This window comes from Equus caballus, chromosome 16, assembly GCF_041296265.1.
Source record: "Equus caballus isolate H_3958 breed thoroughbred chromosome 16, TB-T2T, whole genome shotgun sequence".
NCBI classification, from domain to species: domain Eukaryota; kingdom Metazoa; phylum Chordata; class Mammalia; order Perissodactyla; family Equidae; genus Equus; species Equus caballus.
The window spans coordinates 73,528,364-73,544,463 of record NC_091699.1 but is presented as its reverse complement, the minus strand read 5'-3'; the positions used below and the strand labels follow the sequence as shown (position 1 = coordinate 73,544,463).

Here is a 16,100-nt window from a genome sequence, read left to right as displayed (position 1 = left end):
ATGGGGGAAAGAGCACAGAGCTTCTATGCCCACTCCAAGTTTGTCATCCTCCCAGCACCTCTATACTGTCACCCACCCAGAAACTCTCCAGACCCCTTCACTTGGGGTTTTTACGGAAGTTTCTTCATTATGTAAGCATGTGATTGATTAAATCATTGGCTGTTAGTCATTAGCTTGATCTCTAGACCCTCTCTCCTCCCATAGGTAGAGGGATGGGGCTGAAAATTCTAGCCCTCTAATTACTTGTTTGGTTCCCCTGGAAATCAGCGCCCTCCCACCCATCCTTAGCGGCTTTCTGAAAGTCACCTTATTAACCTAAACTCAAGTGTGGTTGAAAGGGACTTGTTATAAATAATGAAAAACACTCCTTTCACCTGTATTGCTCTCATTACTTAAGAAATTCCGAAGGAGCACTGTGCCAAATATATATTTCTTCTTATAAGTCTCAATGTCACAGCAGGTCTCTGTAGCCTCCTGAAATCTAGAACAGTTCCTCAGCCTTTTTTTTGGTCTTTCATGACGTTGACATTTTGGTAGAGGGGTGTTTTAAATTTTAAAAACAATCCTGTTAAGATGGGAGAAAATACATTTTTGTCATGTTTGGGTTATGTGGGAAAGACTTTTTGCAAGCAAGACCTTAAAGAAATGCCAAACATAGATTTGACTTTCTAAAAAATTTAAAATTCCTGTACAACCAAACCAAACCAACCAACCAAACAAAAACCCAAACAAAATCCAGGAGCATTTGCAGTCAATATGACAGACATAAAGCTCTTTCAAGGCAATAAGACAAAGACCAACATCCTAAAAAAGCAATCAGAAGACATGAATAGCCAGTGTACAAAGGAACAAATGCAGATGGCCAGTAACCTGACAAACAGACAACTCCAAGGGCATTCCAATGAATGCAAATCAGAACAGTGGGGGACTTTCAATTTTTTGAAAGACTGATTAAACTACTGAGAATGATTCTTCACTGTAGGTAAGAGTGGAGAGAGCTCTGTTCTCTCCCACTGCTGCTATAGTGTACGTTGATGCAAACTTTATGGGGGAGTGGAATTAGGGAGCAAATATTAAAACTTTAAATAACAGTGACTTAGTGTTATTATGAGTTCTGTGGCAGATTAACTGCTATAGATTTGTGCATTGTAGTTTACAGATTTTTATTTTATTTTATTTTAGTTTTTATTTAATTCAGTTTTTAATAATATGCTTCCAGACTTGTAAATAATAGAGGCATAGCTCTTTAAGAAAATATGCTTTTAGATAATCGAGGGGACTCCATTTGCATCTAACAGCCTTCTTTAGAAAAGACTGAGAGAAGAGTTTCTGTCAATACTGAGTGACCCTTTTTGGTTAAGTATGAGTTGATTATCAGTACAGCAAATAGTTTAGCTTTGCAGTTAGAGTGAAATGAGCCTGGGTGTTGGTATGGGTTGGGTTGATTGTGGGCTCCTGAGTAAGTCCTGATTCTGGTCAACAGCCCCACAGAGTCAGGAGCAGTCTTTAGATTTGGTAGAGACAGGGTTGTTTGAGGAAAGTGCTATTTTAGGAAGACTATCCCGGGAGCAGAGAGAACAGTCTAGGGCTATTTTGGTACTTTTGGCTTAAGATCACAATGACCCAAAAGGTAGGAATGGGGGAAAGCGATAACTCTGAGAGAGAGAGTGAGGAATCTCGGCTGAATCTGGTGGGAGATAAAGGACAATGAAGGAATGAATGATGGATTCCTTGACAGAAACAGAGCTGGCAAGAGGGATTCACCCTTTTGAGGAGAGCCATGAGGATTTTAATCCTAGTGTCAAATTTGTCATGATGGTGGTGCAACCTTGTTGTTGGGATGGGGAGGCTGCGAGGTGGGGTGTGGGGCACATTTGAGCTTGAGGAGAGGTTAGCTGGTGGAGTGGATTTGGTGAGAGGGAAGGGCTGAGAGCTAGTTGCTCAGAGGCCGAAAAGGAGTTTTGGTCAAAAGGGGCCCATAGTGGGAGAGTCTGAGAACATGGCAGGTCCAGACGACTATGTATTTGTAGTGTAGTTGTGACTGACGTTGTCTAGCTTTCTTATTACAGGGAAGCTTCTCTTTCATAGCAACTTGTCTGTACCTTCATTTTTCCCTCCTCAAGCACATGGTCCACTCCCTCTACTTTCATCTGATTTCCTCCCACTCCATCATTCCTTCCAGGAAGTTTAACCCTTTTCATACAATATCATCCTTCCGCCTCAGCATACTCCCTTCCACCCCAGACCTACTTTTCCTTCATTCTCTTTTTTTCCTTTCTGCTTTTTCTCCCCAAATCTCCCCAGTACATAGTTGTATATTTTAGTTGTGAGTCCTTCTAGTTGTGGTGTGTGGGATGCCGCCTCAGCGTGGCCTGATGAGCAGTGCCATGTCCATGCCCAGGATCTGAACCAGCGAAACCTTGGACTGCCGGCAGGGCGCGAACTTATCCACTCAGCCACGGGCTGGCCCCTCCTTCTTTCTTAAAGGAAGAGATGTACTGTCTTCTGCTGTAAAAGTTACCTCCGTTCATCTAGAAGAGCCTCTCCCTTCCTGCCTTCTTGAAAATGTGCTGCTTCATTTATATTTCTCCCCATCTCCAGCTCCTTAGTCCTTTGTACTTAGAGTCACACAGAGAGTTTTGAGGAGAGATGAGATCATGGATTTCATTACGCGCAGCATTAGAAGGAAATGAATCTCCTCAGGTCTCACTTCTTAAGCATTTTAATTTTTATCTAGTCTACTCTTCAGAATATACTAGAAGATACTTCCAAACAGTGTTTTTCAAAATGTGGATTCCCAACCAGGGGAGGGAATGCCCCACCACCCTTCTGAAAATAGGAGCTTCTACCTCTGTTTCAACTAGAGCAACTCTTTCTAATTCTGATTAAGAATTCATTTGGCTAAAGTGTTTTGTGGTTTAAAGAAAGTGAACCATTGGTTTAAGAAATAAATCATGGCATGTACTTCCATGAGTTAAACCCATTATATGTTAGCACTTTAGACTGTTTCATATTATGGAGAATCTGAAGGAATTTATATTATATTGTAGATAGATTGCTTTCATAGCTCATCACTCGAAAGAGATTAAAACATTACAAAGCAAAAATAGTCTTAAGTAAAATTGTTTCTGTAAATAACTGACATAAAAATTTTGACCTAGTTGTCTCCAGAATGAGGCCTGCCTCCCAAAGGCTTCAGGCTGACCTCAAGGAAAATTTTGCACAGTCTTTAGAAAAAAAGATGACCTGGCCAACGTTCTACCTGAAAGGAAGTCTAATTTTGGGCATCTTTTAGAAAGTGCTGAAGCCGCATATTGTATAGCCAAGTAGAAAGTAATAGATTTGAATATTAATTTTTGTGTTTACACACATACATATATTTGTAGTTTTTCTGTGATGTAAGTTACTTATCTTAAAAAGTTTAGTCAATTACTCCTTTTCTATTTGATAATGTAATAATACAGTGTTAGCATTGTCAAGTTTAGATGTATCCACTAGATTTATCTCACAATGCCTTAGGCAGACAGATCACTAAATTTCCTTCTTTCCCTCTTACCTTTTAAAAAGCCTCTATAGGGGTGCACACGCATGTATGTGTAGGTGTGTGCACATGCATGCTTGCTCATCACCAGTGGTCCTTGACCTTGGACTCATCACTCTGCCTTACCATTACTTTTCTTCATTAGAAAGGAGTGAAAGGTGGGTACCTCCGCCCCTCTAATTTTAACTCGTTTAATGTGGCTTCCTTGTGGACATTTGGAAGGCCTACCCTCTTGGTATTTAATCCTCTTTACTCTCTGAAAATGCTTTTGATCAGATATCTTAGTTTGCTTTTGATCAGATATCTCAGAAACAGACTTCAAGACTAGGACTTGAGTAGTTTATTTAGGAGGAAGGTATTGGAGTGGAAAAGTGAGACAAGAAGGAAAAGGTGCCCCATGAAGGGTGTGTTACCAAGCCAGCTCCCACTGTGAGCAACTGGTGCTTCATTCTGTGGGGGAAAATGTGGGGGCCAGTGTAGAACACTTACCTCAGGTTATTCCACCCGAGGGATGAGGGAACTGGAGTATTTACATGCTAAGTTCTTTAGGCTTTGATTGAAGGCTGCTCTTGAGGGGCTTATGGGTGGCAGAGCAGATTATAGTGACTGCAAAAGGCCTTAGGTAGACAAATGGAGCTACTGGGAGTTGGAAGCCAGGAGGTGTGCCCTGAAGTGGTAAGGGAAGGGGAGATGGGTAGGGTACCAGCAGCATTCTCTACCCCAGGCTCCTGATGGAGCCTCGTGATTTAAAGACAATAGCACCATGGTCTCTGGAGTAGACTGACCCATGCCCAACACCTGGCAAGTATTCCTCAATAATCTTTAGTTCCATCTCCCTTTAAAAAGGTGAGGAGAAGCCAATCACTCTTCTACATATTTTAGTCTTTCTTTAAAGACCATCTCAAACATTTCTATGTCCCAAAATTTTTAAGCCTGTACACGAAGAGCTACGCCTAAGAGGATCACTCTTTTTTTGTAAGATTTTATTTTTTCCTTTTTTCTCCCCAAAGCTGCCTCGTACATACTTGTATATTTTTAGTTGTGGGTCCTTCTAGTTGTGGCATGTGGGATGCCGCCTCAGCGTGGCTTGATGAGCACTGCCATCTCTGTGCCCAGGATCTGAACCGGCGAAACCCTGGGCTGGAGAAGCAGAGTGCGAGAACTTAACCACTTGGCCGGCCATGGGGCCGGCCCCAAGAGGATCACTCTTGAAGTGCTGGCGCCCATTATGCAGCAAGCAAAGTGATGCGTGCTGGGGATACAGAAATGAAGGATGTGATCCGGCCCAGAGGAGCTTCTGGGCTAGTGGGGGATCATTGCATGGCTTACCTAGAGAGCCCTTCTCAAGTGAGAAAGACTTGAAGTGAATCAGCTGATCATCAAAATAATATGTTGTGGGTACTTTATTTATTTTTTCTGGGTGTACATCGTTGTATTTCTGTTTCTGTGTAGACTACATCATGTTCAGCACCCAAAGAATAATTACAATCCATGGCCATACACATGTACCTAATCACCCCTTTCACCACCTGCCCACCCCGCCATGTTCCCCTCAGGTAACCACCAATCTAGTGTCTGTCTCTATGTGTTTGTTTGTCATTGTTTTTATCTTCTGTTTATGAGTGAGAGTATACAGTATTTGACTTTCTCCCTCTGACTTATTTCACTTAGCATAATACCCTCAAGGTCCATCCAGGTTGTCACAAATGGCAAGATTTCATCCTTTTTAATGGCTGAGTAATATTCCATTGTGTATATGTACTGCATCTTCTTTATCCATTCATCCCTTGACGGGCACCTAGGTTGCTTCAAAGTCTTGGCTATTATGAATAATGCTGCAGTGAACATAGGGTGCATGTATCTTTACCCATTTGCATTTTCATGTTCTTAGGATAAACCCAGCAATGGAATAGCTGGATTGTGTGGTAGTTTTATTCTTAATTTTTTGAGGAATCTGTAGACTGCTTTCCATAGTGGCTGCACCAGTTTTCACTCCGACCAGCAGTGTACGAGGGTTCCCTTCTCTCCACATCCTCTCTAACATTTGTTGTTTCCTGTCTTGTTAATTATAGCCATTCTTACAGGCATGAGGTGATATCTCATTGTAGTTTTGATTTGAATTTCCCTGACAGTTAATGATGTTGAACATCTTTTCAGGTGCCTGTTGGCCATTTGTATATCTCCTTTGGAGAAATGTCTGTTCAGAGCTTTTGTCCATTTTTCAATTGGGTTATTTGCTTTCTTGTTGTTGAGGTGTATGAGTTCTTTATATATTTTGGGTATTAACCCCTTATTAGATATATGGTTTGCAAATATCTTCTCACAATTTATGTTGTCTTTTTGTTTTGTTGATGGTTTCCGTTGCTGTGCAGAAGCTTTTTAGTTTGATGTAGTCCTATTTGTTTATTTTTTCTGTTATTTCCCCTTGCCCAGTCAGACATGGTACTTGAAAATATGCTGCTAAGACTGATGTCAAAGAGTGTACTGCCTATGTTTTCTTCTAGAAGATTCATGGTTTCAGATCTTACATTCAAGTCTTTCATCCATTTTGAGTTAATTTTTGTGTATGGTGTAAGATAATCATCTGCTTTCGTTCTTTTGCATGTGGCTGTCTAGTTTTTCAAACACCATTTATTGAAGAGACTCTCCTTTCTCCATTGTATGCTCCTGGCTCCCTTGTCGAAAATTATCTGTCCATGTATGTGTGGGTTTATTTCTTGGCTCTCGATTCTGTTCCATTGATCTCTGTGTCTGGTTTTGTGCCAGTACCATGCTGTTTTGGTTACTGTAGCTTTGTGGTATATTTTGAAATCAGGGAGTGTGATGCCTCCAGCTTTGTTCTGTTTTCACAGGAGTGCTTTGGCTATTTGGGGTCTTTTGTTGTTCCATATAAATTTTGGGATTCTTCGTTCTGTTTCTGTGAAAAATGTCATTGGGACTGTTGATAGGGCTTGCATTGAATCTGCAGGTTGCTTTAGGGAGTATGGACATTTTAACTATACTAATTCTTTTGATCCAAGACCACGGCATATATTTCCATTTCTTTTTGTGTTTTTCAATTTATTTTGACAATGTTTTATAGTTTTCAGTTTATAGGTCTTTCACCTCTTTGGGTAAGTTTATTCCTAGATATTTTATTCTTTTTGTTGCTATTGTAAATGGGATTGTATTTTTAATTTCTCTTTCTGCTACTGTGTTGTTAGTGTATAGAAATGCAGCTGATTTTTGTATGTTTTTTTGTATCCTGCAACTTTACCATATTCATTTATTATTTCTGAAAGTATTTTGGTGGATTCTTTAGGGTTTTCGATATATAAAATCATGTCATCTGCAATAGTGACAGTTTCACTTTGTGGGTGCTTTAGAATTTGGGTCAGATGTTCTTCACTTTCAGACCCTGACTCTGCCTTGTTGGCTGAAAGACATCAGGTGAAATACCATTCAGTCTCTCTGAGCCTTGGTTTCCTCCACCGTAAAATGGGATTACTAATACCTACTTCATGGGATTGTTTGAGAATTAAATGCAATAACCTTGAAAAATGGACTCGTTTGCATAGAAGAGAAGACCAGGGCAGAGGAGAGGAGGAGGTCAATGGAGAGGTCGCTTAACTAGAGTGAGACGACAAAGGAAGGAAAAGTGTGTTTGGGTGCTTGATCATGGAGGACGTTGAATCTCAAGCTCCAATATTCCTTGGAACTTTGCTGCAGAAACACTGAGGTTTCAGTCTGTCTCCGTCAGAAAGGCTGAGAGAAAGGGCTTCATTTAGTCTTTACACTGATTATTATATTCTTGGCCGACCGAGCTATTCACAGGACTTGGAACTAAAACGTTAGGGAGCTTGTTTTTGTGTCCCTCTGAACCACAGACTCACAAATCCTGGACCCACCTATAGGAGCACAGAACCCTCTTGGCATGGTGGAGAATTTGCTTATGTGGAAACATAGGAATTTAACACTAACGTGACCGGACTTGGTGCCAACAAGTTCCGGATTTTAAACTTTACGTTGTTAGAATACATTAGCTGCTGGTTCATTTTTGGTCTTGGATGGGAAGGCTAAGGCTCAACAAGGTAGCAGTCTCCTAATTATAAGTCAATTTTGTGAGAAGACTTAGATTTTATAGGGGTTCAGAAATTTCCTCTATTTATAACGTGGTCTAATGGATTGGTGTTCCAGAAGGTTTGTGAGAGAGAACTTTCCATTATAAAATCAAGAATTTTTGTGGTTTCCAACTAACTTCTCTCATATATTCCTTTGATCTTTGTCGTAAGCTGCCCACGTTTCCCACCTGGAGAATGTGTCAGAGGAAGAAATGAACAGACTCCTGGGAATAGTGTTGGACGTGGAATATCTCTTCACCTGTGTCCACAAGGAAGAAGATGCAGATACCAAACAAGTTTATTTCTACCTATTCAAGGTGAGATTTTAACATTTTGAAAGGCTTTTCTTCTTTCTCTCATTGTTCAGATGTGCTCAGTTTCTGTACACCGGGTCATGGGTGGGAAGGCTCTCAGCTCATGACATGTTTTGCCCTCACAGTTTGCTGAAGCATGTGTTTCTTCATGAGGGCTTCTCTGAAATGACACACCATACGTTGAACACATCTCCCTCCTTGAGAGCCTTCATCCTTGTGTGCAAAGCTGAATCTCTTTATTTGCTTATGCTAATAGATTTCTTTCCATCCACCCAACCATTCATTCATCCAACAAATACTTACTGCACACCTGCTCTGTGCATAGCGCTCATGTAGGCATGAGGCACAGGTCAGTGGGCAAGACAAAGTCCCTGCCCTGTGGAGTTTGTTTCAGTAGAAGAGGCAGACAATCAACAAGTAAATAGTGTATTTGCAGATGGTGCTAAGTGCTGTGAAGAGAATAGAGTAGGGTAAGTGGAATCAGAATGGCAGGGATGGTGGTGGGTAGGGGACATGATCAGAAGGAAGGGTAGGTAGGAAAGGCCTCTCTGAGGAGATGACAATTGAGCAGAAACCCGAGTTTGAGGAGAGGAGCCATCCCTGAAAAGGGCTGGGGGAAGAGTCTTCCAGGCAGTGGAAAGACAGGCATCTAGCCTGTGCACAGAGTGAGCTCAGTGTGATGTAGGAAGAGCAAGGAGGCCAGCATGGTGGAGCCCAGTGAGCAAAGGGAGGCGGGAGGGGAAGCAGTTGGAGGGGTGGCATTAAGGCTTTCAGTCTTAGGCTTCAAGAGGAGGAATCAAAAATTTCTAGATGTGTCTTGGCATCTTACTGCTGTTCTCTGTGCCTTGTTGACAGCAGTCACCGATTACTGCTTCTGCTTCCCACAGCTGCCTCTTTCTGCCTCTCCTCAGCTCCATTTGGGTCACGTCTACTCCCTTTCCATGGATATACGTCTCCCCCAGCTTCTGATTGCAGCCAGGACTGACAGATGTGGGAGGGGAACTGGTGGTGGGAATGGATAGGAGAACTTCAGGTTGCCAAAAATAGATTCATAAAGGAGGCTGGCAGAAGGAATAATTTTGTAAAAAAAGTAAACCTGCTACTGAGGGCACTATTGATTATGTTGTATTGTGTAACCCTTATAAGGATCTTTAGAAACAAACACAAAACAAAAAGCTCAGAGCTTACAGCCAGGAGGAGTTTGCCTCTTCTAATGAGCACTGTGCTTCATTTTATATGACAAGAACGGATCAGTTTTTCCATTGAGTTTCCTCTTTTGCTTTGGCTACTAGGAGTCTCGGTGCAAATTTTGTGCCCAATTCCTACAGCTTTTTTTTTTTTTTGTCTGAATTTACTTGATACATAATTTTCTCATCTCTTCTCTCATTTTGTTAATGTGGGTCATGTGGGGATATTGACTCTAAAAAGGTTAATGGTGGAGGTGGGGTAGAAAGATGGGGGGTGGGGATGGACAAATGACTTCCCCATAGCCATTAGCAGGCTCTGGGCTACACCAGGTAAGAACTTGTTGACATGGATGTGAGGCCTGAGTCATCCCGATTGAACCCTGGCAGGTTCATACTGTTTAGAGCTTCTTTGGAAAAAGACCTTAGTTGAAGAAAAACAACATCTGCATGACTGCAGCTATTATTTGTCTGGGCACTAAGTTCCCTGGCAGTCCCCCACCACCCTGTTAGACATGAAGGTGGTGTCAAGGTTTCCATCCTGTCAGCCTCCTCTTGATTCTGTTTATAACCAACCAAACAGGCCGGAAAGCATTGCTCTGCTTTGAAGTGCATTTTCTCTCTCTCTTTCTTACATCCCTCATCTTTAACAGTGCAAATATATTTGCTTGTGGGAACAAAATCCAAAATATTTAGCATTCTCCCCGCTCCCTCCCCACTAAAATTATTCTCCGGGCAAGTGAGTTATAAATCATCCTTTCCTTAGCTTTTGAAAGGCAGTTCCTGTGTCTCATGTGTCTCAATAATGAAATTAAAATGTCTTACACATTTTCGTAGCATTTAAAAAACTTTAGTCTTAGATGTTGAAAATAAACAACGAAAAGCTGCTTCCTAAAGCTCATTTTATCCTGTAAATGTGACTCTGGGGCCCAGCTATCTGAGTTTAAATCCTTATTCATTGTGACCTTGGGCAAGTCATTCTCCCTTGGTTTCCTTCTCTGTAAAATACAGACAGCACTAGTACCTACCTCAGAAGCTTCTTATGAGTGTTAATGAGATAATACATGTAAAGAACTGCAAAGAGTGGCTGGCAAAAGTAAGGATGCAAATGCTTGCTGCTATTATTAGAAGTTTTTTATATACCCACTTATCCCACCTCCATCCTTTTGTAGGTGAAGAAACTGAGATTCAGTATCTCCCCAATCCAGCAGTTTATCTCTAAATTGAAACCCCCAATGGGCCCAGTTCCAAAATGGTCTTATTTTAACTGGGCAAAAAAAGTAGGCAGCCACAATTATTTGTATTTAAATTGTATGATCAATCTTTATCCTTAGAAATGCATACAGTGACCTCACATTTATTCTTGTAAAGATGGGCATAATACATTGAAAGGTCAACAGATGCCCATGTTAATAATTTAGGGGCCGGCCCCGTGGCCGAGTGGTTAAGTTCGTGCATTCCGCTGCAGGTGGCCCAGTGTTTTGTCGGTTCGAATCCTGGGCGCGGTCATGGCACTGCTCATCAAACTACGCTGAGGCGGCGTCCCACATGCCACAACTAGAAGGACCCACAGCTAAGAATATACAACTATGCACCGGGGGGCTTTGGGGAGAAAAAGGAAAAAAATAAAGTAAAATAAAGAAAATAATAATAATTTATATGGCACACCTAGAAGGAATTGAGGCCCTTGTAAGACACAGCTCATTGGGGACACATGATGATCTTCAGCCTTGGGAGTTTGTCCATTTCCATTAACTCCTGGGAGAATGAATGACATATTTTGTTTCTATTGAAAAGATACCAAGTGGAGAAAGGAGGGAAGATGTAACTTAAATAAATATATGGTCATATATCATAACTGGCTCACATCTAGAGAAGATTCAAGCAAAGGTTGAAGGTAAAGAATTTCAATGTTAGATTTATTTTCAAGTTGTCTGGATTAGTGGCTCTGTGTTCCCTTTTCTCTCTGATATTTGCCCTTTGAGGCCTTTAAATTCCAGTGGCAGGGATTAAGAGCAGTGTTTTGTTTTGTGGGCATTGAGATGCCAGAACACTTGGCCTGCATTCCGCAGATGGAGAGGAAATGAAAAAAGACCGTGACAGTGAAAGTTGCCAATTGAGAGCCCTGCAGAATTCCTTCCCAAAAAGCCTGGGCCCTAGATTATGCGTATGACATACAGCTGCTACAGACAGCCCCTCTCCCCGGCCTCGTTTGTCCAGAATGAACCTCGGCCTTTTAGGGGTTTAATAAGACCCTTCAGAGTGTCAGCACACCTGCAGGGGCCTAGATGGGCATGTGCAAAGTGTGTGTGATGCATACCAAGCATCCGGGTCAGTGGATGCCAGAATTGGGCGGCCGGGGTGGGGGGAATTGAGTGGGATAGAGGTGTCCAGTGGCCACTGCTGGGTCCTGTAGGCCATCCAGAGCAGGAAAGGTGTCTCGTTCTCATGGCTCCAGTCATGGATGTGAAGGCAAACATGGGTTACCTGGTAGTTACCCATTTTATTGATTTAAGGATTTATTTATATATAGTGAAGGTAAGTAGAATATGGTAACTTCTCTTCAAAGGCTGTGTGTATTTGTGTGTGAGATGGAGAGAGACAATGATTAACTTTTTTTTAATGATTTCTTTGTAGCTCTTGAGAAAGTCTATTTTACAAAGAGGCAAACCTGTGGTTGAAGGCTCTTTGGAGAAGAAACCCCCATTTGAAAAACCTAGTATTGAACAGGTAAAAAAGAAAAAAGAGAAGCTGTTTTTTCTTGCTTTAAGGCTGAGCAAACCTTCTAATCTTCCTTCACATCTCCATGCACATCTTCCTTCCGTCTTCCTTACCTGGCTTAGAGATGGTCACAAGTCTGTAGAAATTATCTTGGACCCTTTGGATCAGAAGTGAATATTTAATTTAATAAATTACCTAGCTTTTTTGCCTTTTAGGGTTGCTGTATATTCAGAATTCCTTGTGTAGTTGAGGAAGAAAAAAATTAAGTAGAACGTGTAGTTCGTAAGAACACACGAAATGTGCTTTTTCTTGGTGTTGATGTTTTAAAATTAAGTCTTTGTCCTTTTGTTTGGCACTGTCTGAAAAAGCCTATTGAGGTGAGGGAATTCAGTAGCAATGTGAAAAACGTTGTGAGTCACGCAAAGAAACACAAAAAAGAAATGAGATTTTGTATCCAGAAATCGACTTCCTGCTACATTATAATTCCTGGAAAGAAGCCGATTTACACAGGAATCTGTTGACATGTGTGGACTTTTTCTGGCAGGTGTTGTCAGTATCTCTCATCAGCATCTCTTTTTAGCTTATCATTGTTCACCTAAATCAATCTCAGATACTCTTGACTGAATTTCTTGATGAGAATGATTACAGAAGACATGATATCAGAGTCTTTACAAATACAAATAAATGTATTTTTATCAGTTTTCAGTAGAAGAAATTTTATTTTGTCTCCAAACTCTATTAAATAAGAATTCATTGTTCTGTTATTTGAAATTAGATTAGATGAGACTGTTCTGCAGAAAGATTAAATTAATTCACAGATTCTTTTAAAAGCTCATAATTTTGAATGAGAATTTTTTTTTTGGTAGACTTGCTGAACCAAAAGAGTGATGATAACGAGTTTAAATTCTAATGGTTAGTTCAATGGAAGGCATGCTAGCAGCCTTTTGATTAAAATTTTGGTCATGTGAAAACGTTCTATTTATCCAGGAACCTCATTATACATGAGCTACTGTGTTGATAGTACAGCAAGAATTATTCTGCAAAATAATCATATTTTACTGTTTAAGGGGTTTCCATCCTTTCAGTCCATGATTTTGATTTTCTCTTTAACGCTTCAGGATTGCAGGAGGCTTAGAATTGCAACTCACAGCCTCCCTGTTTTGTCACTTTTCATCCACTGTGTTCTGAGGCACGATTCCCTCTGGGCATTCTTGTTTTCTAATAGAGACAAGGAAGAGATTTTGTGAATAGAGAAATGTCTGTTCTTTTGCTAAACCCCGCCAATGGGGCTGTCTGTGTGGGTGTTCAGAATTAGTATGATTGCATAGCTGCATGAATAAATTACTTTCTGTCCTCTTAAGGGTGTGAATAACTTCGTACAGTACAAATTTAGTCACCTGCCATCCAAAGAACAGCAAACAATAGTTGAGTTGGCAAAAATGTTCCTAAACCGCATCAACTATTGGCATTTGGAGGCACCATCTCAACGAAGACTGCGATCTCCCAATGATGATATTTCTGGATACAAAGAAAACTACACAAGGTAATCAGATGACTAGTTCTTTCCCTTTGGCCCCATAGAGCACATTGCAGACATAAAATTGCTACTTGTCTCTGCAAGCAGAGGGTTGCCCACTTATCACAGTGACTCTGCAAATTCAGAGAGAATGTCTCTATAATTTCACTCCCCAGACTTCTACATTTCATTAATATCACAATGTTTTGGAGGTGAGGGATCCAAACCATCTAGACCTGTACTATCCAATACAATAGTTTCTAGCTATGTGTACCTATTGAGTGCTTGAAATGTGGCTAGTATGAATTGAGATTTCTAAGACTGCACAAAAAAAAGAATATAAAATATTTCATTAATACTTTTTATATGGATTATATATTGAAATTATACTAATTTGGATATATTGGATTGAATAAAATATATTAATTTCACCTGTTTCTTTTTCCTTTTTTAATGTGACTGCTGGAAAATTTAAAACTACATGTTTAGCTTGCATTATAGTTCTATTGAGCATTCCTGATCTAGATAACTATAGTAGACTCTGTAATTATTATATAGATACTTCACTCATTAAAAAAAAGCAATGGGAACTGGTCCAGTGGTGCAGCAGTTAAGTTCATGTGCTCTGCCTCAGCGGCCTGGTGTACGCCAGTTTGGATCCTGGGCACAGACCTATCACTTCTTGTCCAGCCATGCTGTGGCAGGTGTCTCACATAAAGTAGAGGAAGATGGGCACAGATGTTAGCTCAGGGCCAATCTTCCTCAGCAAAAAGAGGAGGAGTGGTGGCGGATGTTAGCTTGGGGCTAATCTTCTTCAGGAAAAAAAAGCAATGACCATGAATATAATAGTGTTAAAGAATTTTTTTTGAGGAAGATTAGCCCCGAGGTAACATCCACCGCCAATCCTCCTCCCTCTGCCGAGGAAGACCGGCCCTGAGCCAACATCTGCACCCACCCTCCCCTTCTTCGCACCCACCCTCCCCTTCTTCGCATGTGGGATGCCTACCACTACATGGCCCGCCAAACGGTGCCACGTCCACACCCGGGATCTGAACCGGCGAACTCTGGGCCGCTGAAGCTGAATGTGTGAACTTAACCACTGTGCCACTAGGCTGGGCCCCAAAGAATTTTTTTAAAGAAAAAGAGGTCGCCCTAGTCCCAGTCCCATGATGGAACTAATATCATTATACATGTTGTCTTCCAGTCTTGGTTCCTTTAAATAAATATTTACATTAGTTAGAATGAAAGAGAATATAGAATTTGTATCCTTTTGTCTCCCCACTTAACATCATAGCAGACATTTTACTGGTTACATTGTAATTCATTGAGTCGATGTACTGTAATTTACCTAACCATTTCCCTATCGGTGGGCATCAAACTCTGCAGATATTCTTGGATTGTACATATATCTTTTTCTAAAGTGGGAATTTATTTTTATTGCTTATGAACTGCAGAAGAATAGAATTAACTTTAAAAATCTTAAAGATGGGCTGTGCAAAATAGAATGACCTACATTTATTTTCATTTAGGTAAGAGAGTGACTTGGATTATCCATTCAATTCATCTTTTTTATAACTTTTCCCATTTATATTTCATCGGCACATCAGACTTGCTTCAGGGGATATTATGGAGCTTTTATATATGTGTGTGTGTGTGTGTGTGTGTGCATTTTTTTTTTCCTGAGTTAAAGTAGGCAATGTTTTGTCAATAGCCTATGAAGACCACTTAAACACAGGTTATTTTCTGTAACAGCAGATGACATAGGAATGGGTATATTTTAGATAGGCTTTCCTCTCTGATCACTGACCTGATTTCATGAGTAATACCCCCTTTCCCTCTCCTGCCTCATTTTATAATATATACAATTCAAGATAAAGTATTTTCTCTTAATAGACTTTTATAGAAATTACAGAATTCTTCAAAATCCATTTTTAAATTATATTTTCATTTCTATACCTTCTTTTCTGAGTTTTATGTTAACAATAGTTCCTATATTATTGTAATTGTTGTTTATGAGTTGTGATAATAAATCTCTCAAAAATATATATCTTTTGACTCCATCTGTAAACAGTTGACAAAGCTGAATATTTGTCAAAACCAAACCCCTCAAGGTATTTGCCAGTCTTAACAGAGGAAAAATTGTTTCATCAAGAAGGAGAAGTCAATATGAAACAGCATAGGAGATATTACTATATTTTAGGAAACAGAATAAAAATGCTGTGTAAGCACTTGGGAATTACCAAGAAACGGGTAGCACTTATAAATCCCTAAGGAGTAATAAAAATAGAAAGTGAGCTTTGGAATGGGTGATGGGTTTGAATCATGGCTCCATCCCTCCCTTGTTCTGTGCCCTTTAGACCAGTCGCTTCATCTCCTTGATGTTCAGTTTCTTCCTCTGTCCAAGTCTCATGAGTGTTGTGAGTGTTCCATGAGGTGGTTTGTGCGTAGTGTCTGGCACACAGAATAGGTGCTGGGAAGATGCTAGTCATCGTTTTCCTCCCACACCCTCTGTTCTCTGAAACTCAGTCACTGCCAATGTAGGACTCTTGAGCTAGAGCGCGTGCAGTTGAATGAGAGTGTAATTACTTGAATATCACTTTAGAAACTAAGATAACAGGGAATAGAAAGATAGCAGCAGAGTTCTGTCTAGCTCTATCTAGCTGAGAAGGGGGAAAAGTGGAGTCTGACAATGGTGAAGAGAAACCCGCTGAGAGACTGAAATGA

General features: G+C 40.5%; 1 protein-coding gene across 5 annotated transcripts in view; it reads left to right on the top strand.

The window, feature by feature from the left end:
* KAT2B (lysine acetyltransferase 2B) overlaps positions 1-16,100 on the top strand; it is a 94,069-nt gene that overhangs the window by 37,812 nt on the left and 40,157 nt on the right. For all 5 annotated transcript variants that reach the window (XR_011427347.1, XM_023620863.2, XM_023620862.2 and 2 more), the window contains 3 exons: positions 7,813-7,958; positions 11,777-11,869; positions 13,222-13,403. Coding sequence is in view for 4 of the 5 variants with exons in the window: in XM_023620863.2 (XP_023476631.1) it covers positions 7,813-7,958; positions 11,777-11,869; positions 13,222-13,403 (421 nt within the window). In the remaining variant the exon portion in view is untranslated. The remainder of the gene's footprint in view (positions 1-7,812; positions 7,959-11,776; positions 11,870-13,221; positions 13,404-16,100) is intronic.